The 9447-nt window shown below is 39.1% G+C and overlaps 1 protein-coding gene across 1 annotated transcript in view; it reads right to left on the bottom strand.

The window, feature by feature from the left end:
• The window catches only part of pls3 (plastin 3 (T isoform)), a gene marked incomplete in the record, with an annotated part of 19256 nt that overhangs the window by 9078 nt on the left and 731 nt on the right, over nt 1–9447 (bottom strand). Inside the window, 2 exon segments of the mRNA XM_014006756.1 lie at nt 2324–2475; nt 2630–2732. Coding sequence (XP_013862210.1) covers nt 2324–2475; nt 2630–2690 — 213 coding nt within the window.

The following is a 9447-nucleotide window of genomic DNA, read 5'->3' as shown; positions in this document are numbered from 1 at the left end:
GGTTTCATTTAAACTGTGTTCTTGGTCGGTTTCATTTAAACTGTGTTCTTGGTCGGTTTCATTTAAACTGTGTTCTTGGTCGGTTTCATTTAAACTGTGTTCTTGGTCAGTTACGTTTGACCTGTGTTCAGTTTTGGTTTCTTTGACCTGTGTTCAGTTTTGGTTTGTCAGGTGTGCCCAACCAGTCGCTCGCAGGCGACTCAGTGCCCGCCAGCTGAAGGTTTCATCCTCACTATCTCTGTAAAAGTATCACTTCTGATGAAATTCCCCAAGTGTTAGTTTTATTTTGATACCAGGATTATTGAAGCAAAACTTGTAAATGCTGAGGTACACTCAACTACATTTGGACATGTTATTTTGAGCACAAACAACCTGAATCATCTTTTTATATGGAAGTTGCTGAGGCAGCCGAGGCTGCCCAGCAGACAGGAATTTTTCCTCACTGGCCTGAAAACATAAAGCCAATCGGTCTGCCTGAAAGGCTGAAAAGGCAGGATGATTCACTAAGTGAGGGCATCAAGTCGACATGTTTACGACAGTATTTAAACTGCAGTTCACTACAGGTATAATCTGAGTGTTACACTCCTGAGCGTGTGGGAGTCAGTCTGTCATTAAGGTTAACAGAAACTGTAAAACCAGAGCTCTGTATCTGTCAGCCTCCAGACTAATGTCTAATCCCAACAATAAATCAGCGTCAACATTACAAAACGGAAATATAGAGTTCTGTGTGTCTTATCAGTAACACACAACGTGTGAGCAGCTCTGATAGCACGTATTGTATGGTAATATGGCCGACACTTCCTGCAGCCGAGGCTATCAATGCTTCATCAGTGAGCTCAGCCCCACAGGCGTTAGTGGGACCACAATGAACTACACAGACCGGCACTGGGTGTGATGCTTAAAAAGCAACAGCAGCCGTTGCCTCAGACGCACAGCATGTTGCTAAATTACATTTCTGAAGTGACAGAGGTAACCACAGCAAGACAACCACAGCCTTGTACAGATGACAAACATGTCAATTTAAACCTGGACATTTAGCAGGAAATCTGTACTTTTCATCCTAAAAACATGACAGGGATGTGAGGGGCATATCAGAAATGATTTAATGTGTTTTTAACTTGGGCTGGAATAATAAAAACCTGTTTGATAAAGTGGTGTTTTCACCAAACCTTGTGGTTCTATTGTCTCGCACAGAACAGAAGCACATGAATGTGGTTAGTTTGTTACAATCTTTTATMAATATTAGGAAACTGCAAATGCCACATTTGCAATATTATAATAAATATTCAGGCCTTCATTAGAAGAAAAGACCTAAATATTACATAGAATAGTGCTCATTTTAAAATCCAGTGCCAGTGGTGGGCACAGCTAACCAAAAAGTTAGCTTTGCTAACTCATAATGCACTAACTAAAAATGTAGCTCTTGCGAAAGAAAATTTCCTGGTGAAATAAAAGTTCAATAACAAATAAAGAAAAACATAAAAAATTAGCAGATGCTAATACTATCAGCTAATGGCTAAGACTACAGTCTCTCAGCATATGTCATCGCATCCTTGCAGCGGAAGATTAGTGGGACTGATGCAAACCTGTTGATGTTTGTTGGATTCTATTGGTTTGTTTTGAAAGTGGGCGGGTACATCTGTGGCAATTCAGCCAATCAAAACCAGATTTATAGCCCTGCCTGACGCAGGTGGTCACACAAAGATGAAATGAAGACAAATAAAATTAAAACAGCTTTTCAGTCAATAAACACTTTACTTACTGTATAAAAAATATTAAACAGGTATAGAAAATACTTATTTATTTACCTATGTACGTATTTATACCTGTGCTAGTTAGCTGTTAGACTTAAAGCTGGCAAAATGTAATTAAGTGGAAACTAATTGGTTCGCYAATTGTTTTCAAAGTTAGTGAAATCTAATCTACTAAACAAAGACATTGTTTTGCTATTAGCCGTTAGCAGAACCATGCCCACGACTGTTCAGTACCAACTGAAGGCCATTGTGGTTTGACCACCTTATCTTTTTGACCCTTAATGACTGCTCCTTCATCACTTCTGACAAAACAAAAATAAATAAAAAAACCCAAGACCTCCCTTCACTTTGTTGACTGCACTTCCACATTCCTGCATGTTTGTGTGTGAATTTGTGGTCTTTTAACTGTCCTGTACGGAGCTGCAGAGAGCTGTTTTGCATTGAGGTTCCCACTCAGATGGCAGAAGACAAAGACTATATTAGAGAGATAAAAAAAATGTAAAGCAGATGCTATCATTTTCCCCCCATATAACAAACTCAGACATGGACTCATCTGAACTTTAACGTACCGCCAAGAATTCTTCAAAGCTGATCAAGTTGTCCTTGTTGCGATCCAGTTTCTGGAGCGTCTCCCGGACCATGTAGCCAGGCAGGGGGTGTCCGGCATCTTTAAGGAGCTCGCCAAGTTCGTAATCGTTAATAAACCCGTTGCTGTCCAGATCTGAAGCAACAGAAACAGAAGCAGTTATGGTAATCTCTCATTTTCTTTATCATTTAGTCTTTAAAGTATCTGGGATAGCAAAAGAAAAAGATGAAACTACATTTTTTTTATTCAACGATTGCACTGAAAACGGTCACATTACTCTGTTACTCACCAACTTTCTCAAAAATCTCCCTCATCTCCTCCTCCTCTTCTTTTGTTATTTTTCCAGACATTTTTCTGTGATTGACCAGACGTGGTCAGTCAGGAAAAGGTGACTGTGGAAAGAAAGAAAAACATCATTAGGGTCTTAAAGAACGAACTGAGACAAATTCATCCAGACTTCAACAAACTGAAAAAAAAAAAAAAAAAAAAACTCAATACGTGACCATCAGGTCTCAGGACTGATCTCTCACCTCACCAACAGTTCTTCTCCAGGAACGCTTGTTTTGTTTCATTAAAAAAAAAAACTTCCTGTTGCCTCTATTGTATTACAACAGTTCCACACTGTATTGAAACTACCACAGAGCTCTGACCAAAACATCCTTTGAATTAGTTCCCTGCTTTTCATAAATTTGCTTAGGACACAGAGCATCCTTTAAAACTTAACACTTTGATCATTAGGCTTTCATTTCTTTATTTCACTACCTGTGAGAGGTGTGTGTAGCTTAAACAGCAAAAACACTGATCAATGCTGCAAACTTGTTGCATGATTAAATAAAGAAGCAGGAAGGAGACTTCAGGCCACAAAATGAGTCATTTTGCTGGACAAAAACCTTCTGTGTTCCCAGTCTGTGCTGAGGCAAAGCAGCAGTCTGGAAATCTGGGGAGAAACAGGAATCTCGCTCAGTGCCTCCTTCCCTTTTCTGCAGCGGCGGAGGAATGCTCGAGGCCTGGGCAGATTGGGCTTCACTCACAAAAGGAGGTGAGCAGGGCGTGCTGCCTCGCTCTCTCGAACCAGTATGATGGCATTCCTCTTCAGCGCAGGAGTTGGGTGAACAAAATTAGGTTTACGCCACGGCAAATGGGGATCAAAGACTTTTCCAGAAAGAAAAATGCCTGATTTGAAAAAGAGTGATGATTCTCACAGACAACTCATAAGAAATCCTGGAACTAAAGATGCCTGGCTTTCAAAACACTGAACCACAAAGCACTAAAAATAATTTTTGTGGCAAAAACTACTAAGCAGACAACAACAGTAACAAAAGTAGCTGAAAAAGATGATTCAACAGCAGCCATGTGGTTCCCGAGGTGTGACTCATTTCCTATTAATCTTTCCCACAGACAAAAACAAAAGGGATGAATTAAGCACRGAGCAACAAGAGATTAGCAACTTCAATCAGCCACAACATAAACAGAGATAACTTTAAAGGCCTTGTCACAAAACTGAGAGAAAACCCGTTTGACCTTACAAAGTAAAGCTAAATCAGGGCATTACAGGCTCTTTAAACAATCAGGGAAAAACGACAAGGCTATATTTAGCTTTTCTCCCCAAAGGATGTGAAATGCGGCTGCTGAAGTCGGCGCAGCTGCAACAAGCAAACATTACCTCACTCGCCAGCCCCTCGTCATGCCCTCGACAAGAAGACACAGAAGAGGGGGTTAAGTACATGGAGCGAGGGCACAGATGGCGGCAGACAAATGTGAGCCGTGGTGGCACAGAAGAATAGAGGGGTCTGTAATCAACGCCACGCATCGCGGCAATAAATCCCAGAAAAACGAGACCAGAGTGTCAGCCTCCGAAGACAGCCGGTCCTTTGGACAACTGGAGGGTGAGCGTGGGGGGGGGGTGGGGGCCTTCATCTGCCCCTTCATCAAACTTAAGGCCCGTCGATACATCTGAGCTCAAACATGAGCGAAACATCAGAACTTGGCCGCAGGACGTTGAGAATGACACCGCTGAGTTTTCTTACAGCCAAATTATAAAAAAACACATAATTACTGAGAACAAGCTGCCAAATATGTAACTGGATATTTTAAAATGAAATCAAGGGAGAAAAAGAAAACAAATCCACTTTTTTTTCCAGTCATTTTAGGTCCTGTGATTTGGAGCTGCTGCCAATAAGATGAACATGCTAAAGTTCAGTCCTTTTAAAGAGAGGATCCGTGGAACAGGACGAACATTTAATATCTTACTAGGGTTGGGCATAATCGTATCGTCTGCAATTAATCGTCAGAAAAACATTAATCAAATATTTTTTGGCACTTGACGATTAATATGATTAATGCCACCAGGCGGACTGACTGGAGATTTCCCGTCAGTCCACTCGGTGCTCCTCTCCGCTTCAAATATGACAAACATTTAAACAAAAGTTCTGTGATTTATTTATCAACACCATTTAAATTTTGAAGTATAGCCTGAAGTCTGTGATTTTGACAGTTTGAAAAAGATTTTTATGAAGAGCAAATCTTTCCCACTAAATTGGTCATGTGACTAGGACATAAGGGTATCCAGGGACTCCAGGGGATTAATTGTCAAATTAATCGTTATTGGCTAAACACCAGTTAATTGTGATTGATTTTATTGCTAATATCGCCCAACCCTATATCTTACCTGTTGCAGATAGCTCCCTGAATGACCCAGTTTGAAAAAAGTACACAAAAATCTGATAAGGCTAGCTTGAGATCAAAGTTGATTGCTGCAATCTTGTTTTTCAGAATTCAATAGCAGCTCATGCAGTTTACTTACACTAAAAGAAATTGATTGATTTTCAAAAACTTCTTCCAGACTATTAAGACGTAAAAACTTGTTACTCAAAGCTTAAAAAAAAGCAATGATTTGCTAATCCTTTTCAACTTCTGTTCAACTGAATACACTACAAAAACAATATATTTAATGTTCAAATAGAAAAACTGTTTTTTTTACAATTCACTCTTTGAGTTTGATGACTGTCCCATGTTGCAAACATCAAATTTAAARTTAGTGAATATTTGTATAAAACTAATAAAGTTTATTCATTTGACCATTAAATATTTTGTCTTTGTAGTGTACTGAATTGAATATAGTTTAAGATTTGCAAATCATTATATTCTGTTTTTTTTACACAAAGTCCAAACTTTATTAGAAAGGGGGTCTGCTGTTCTTGTTTTATCCATCTTATTTATTATGTACTGAATTTTTATTCTTAGTTATTTTATCATCAGTTGTTTAGTTTTATCTTTTGTGATCAGGACCTGGGTTACCTGTTCTGTTTCATTCTTTGAACATTTACKGTTTGTGACGATCCATGAATTCTTGAAATGTGGTAAACTTAAAATACCTTCATAGATCTTTACAAATCCAGGGTTATTCCTGCTGAAAGACGACATTCCTGAAATGACCCAGGCTGCAGCAGGAGTGCTACAGCTGKCTGCTTCTAATTGCACTTACAAACAAAACTCTACATAAATATCCTTGTAATGCGAGTATGACATGATGCGATTGATAGAACAATGTTTACTCGAACTGTAATGAAATTTAAGAGAGTTAAGCTGTTTGAAGATGGCAGCAATCCACTTTCTTTGTTCAATTAGCCATTAGCTCATCAGTCTTATCAGAATTAAACTAAAATATTAATCGTTCGTTACTTTTTCAAAGAACCCCACTTCAGAATGAACTATTTCTGTAAGTATCATTTAAATCCACAATAAAAAAAMACCCTGCCGACGGAGTTTGCAGTGGCCTTTGATAAATTTGATGAAGCCAATTAAAAAAGTGCAGGGCTGCTCCCAGATGGGAGCGTTCAGTGGGAAGGGCCGACACACTCCACGCCCAGCCAGCCAGCGTTTCCTCCACAGCTACATGGGAAATGTGAGGCACACAAATAGAGCGGGCACCCTTCCCAAGTGTGGTCACGTTCAAACGCACACACCCAACACACAGTCTGCGAGAACATGGACTTTTTTTTTCATTCTCCTCCTCCCCACACAGTCCCAATCAGCTGCAGATGTGAAGCGAAACTGAGTCACCACACGAGCGGCTCGTCCCAACCAGTCATCACCTTTTTAGGCTGTGGACAAGACAAACACAGGTAAGGACAGGTAGGGAGGAGGGATGTACACAAACAGTGTGTGAAGTTTACGCAACTAGAAACGCAACACCCTGGACTCTTTTAGAGGAGAGGTACCATTCTCAAAAACTAAATCATCATCAGAATATTCAAATTAAACTGCAACAGGTTTGTCTGATCACAAGCAGCCATTTGTTTTCACTTCCTTCCTCCGATACAACTGTCACCAAAGTGTGTAGCAGTGAAATAAAAGGAGGAGGTTGGGGGAGAAAAAAAAAACTTGTTCTGGCAATGTTGTCAAAACAAGAATCCACACAAAGAGCCAGTTCAGAATGTCATTAAACAGGTTGGAAAAAAGTGTCGCTGAATCAGTTGGGTTGGCTGCAGGGAAGCAGCCACACCTACAAATGTTTGTCATTACTCAACAAAAAGCCCTGGAAGACATGAGCGTTTTAAGGACTGTGTGATCAGATACCACACACACAAACACACACACACACACACGAGACAAACACCTGCTCTGTTCAAAGTCTGCGTGACTCCAAACTGGTTCTAATCTAATATATGAAAATGTGCAAGTCCATACTCAAAAACGACCAAATCGTACCTCAGGAACCAGCAAATGAATCTCAATAAAACTTCCAGGAAGTCATCCTTTGACGTACACCTACAGACTCGTTAACTTTTAGAGTTAACCCAATTCAACATGGCCGCCACGACTAAGCAAAAATAAATGCTTAACTCAGCCGGTTTCGCAGATATTGAACTAAAACTCAGAGTGGTTGTGGAGAGTCGTCCACAGCACAGACTTTGAGCACTAATTGATCATCTGACAGGTGTGTTTTGTTTCCAACATGTTGACTATGTACAGACTACCATTTTAAGCAAATAGAGAAATAGACCTGCAAAATAAAAATGAACAAATGCTTCATTTTTTGCAAACCTCACATGTCGAAAGAGTGGGAAAAAAGTACGCACTTTAATCTCATCCCTTTACAATCAAGCATCAATTTTTGCTAACCTAATCCTTATTAATATTAAGGCTGTGTATATAAATCAATATATTATTTTAAAAAATGATATTGTATTGATCTCAATAAGTATAAAGTTATATGTATCGATAATGAATTGAGCTGAACTCAAGAATCATACTGAATCGCCATATCCTAGATCAGGGCTATCAACTAAATTGCTCTGGGGGCCACAGTTACTGCAAGTCAACAGTCATCCAGCAATTAAAGTTATTATGTAATTAAACAAAGTATTACAAAGATCTGTTACCTTTGAATTGSTTTATTTTGCTGCATTTAATCATGAATACAACATACAGAACCCTGTAAAAGTAGTGATAATTAAACATTATCAAAAACAAAAAGGACACATTATGCCTCCTATTTGACACAAATATTATTTTGACATCTCTGACTTGCCAAAATTTTAAACCAATTTTATTTTCACTTTCATAGTTTTATCTTCAACTGCTTGTAGTTTTAACTGTCTTGAGTGTTTATAAAAATTGTTTTACCAGCTTCTAGCCAAGATTCTGACGTTTCTGTAGATACCACACATGTCTATGTTTMACTAAAATAACTTCAAGTAATTAAAGTAGAAAGCCGGGCGTTTGGCCTTAAGAGATGAATGAACCAATTGGCGGGCCGTACTTTGGTCACTCGCGGTCACTCGTGGCCCGCGGGCCGCCAGATGAATCGCCATATCCTAGATAATACCCACTCCTATTTATTTTGTGTTTTTGATGTGTTTTTAACATCAAAGCATTAACTATTATTCAACTGCCTGTTAGCTGATTATTGTGTGTGTTCTTCAATGGGTGTTATTAAATGTAATTTCATTGTGCTCCGTACAATGACAATGAAGGTATCATCAATCAATCAATCCTAATTCAAGATGGCTGCTACAGCTAACTGACTTTACCAAAGACAAAAAAAGAAGCTATGATTAATGCTAACAAATCACACAGCTGATATGTATTCCTTCAAGTATTGTTGGACCCATAATTTAAAAAAAGAATTATTCACAACTAACAAATCTAAAATGAAGCGTTGCCAAAGAGAAACTTGAATACTCTCACCAAAAAGCACCAGTTTGAAATCCTGATGGCGCAGAACGTAGAGCAACCTGTTCACTTCCACAGGTGTGAACAACGGTAGAAAACAAACTTCCCCTGCCAGTCTGGTTTGTCTTTACAGTGATAACATCAGACACATAACGTCTGTGTAAAACAGGCAGTGGGGGCTCACTGCAAGCACGGATCTTACTGAAACTCTGGTGAAGCATAGCACACATACCATACACACACACACTCATTCATGGCTGGTCTGACCACACCTGCTAGGTTAATGTCTAGCAAAACTATGATTAGTTCTGTCAGTGAAAGTTGGGGGAAAAAAACACCTTCAGTTATTATTTTTTAATGGGACAGTTGTTTAAAAGTATCAGTATCGCCCACTCAAATGTCTGCACCACTGAGTGACTGTAAAGACAACACTCTCCTTGTGTCAAGTCAAAACATTTTTCAAGCTACGATATGGGTTTTCTGAACTGTCTCAAAACCATCTTGTTGTTCAACCTTGTTCCAGGCGAGATCCACAATCGGGATCCCAGATGTTAAATATGCTGCAGCTGCAGATGGACTCCAGGAAAGAAAGAAAAACGGCGTGGGGGGGTGGGGGGCTGGTAAATCACTCAGTGCAGTAAACAAGTTTACACAGACCACTGTTGAGAAAAAAAAACTCAAGTGAGCATGACTAAGGTGCTTTTAACCTGGTTTTTTAAATAGTCTAACAAAAATAACATAAAAAAGTTGCACACAAAGATAAGACTCATTCACCTTGTCACTTCATTATTAGCAACAAAGAAAGTGAATAAAACATTTTGTCATAAGATGGCAAAATTCTAACATTTAAAATGTTTTATTAACACCTTGTAAACTAATAACCATAAACACACACACACACACACACACACACACACACACACACACACA

The sequence above is a fragment of the Austrofundulus limnaeus genome, unplaced genomic scaffold (genome assembly GCF_001266775.1).
Source record: "Austrofundulus limnaeus strain Quisiro unplaced genomic scaffold, Austrofundulus_limnaeus-1.0 Scaffold37, whole genome shotgun sequence".
NCBI classification, from domain to species: Eukaryota; Metazoa; Chordata; class Actinopteri; order Cyprinodontiformes; family Rivulidae; genus Austrofundulus; species Austrofundulus limnaeus.
Note: the sequence above shows the minus strand (reverse complement) of the source record. Positions and strands in the feature narration are given on the sequence as shown.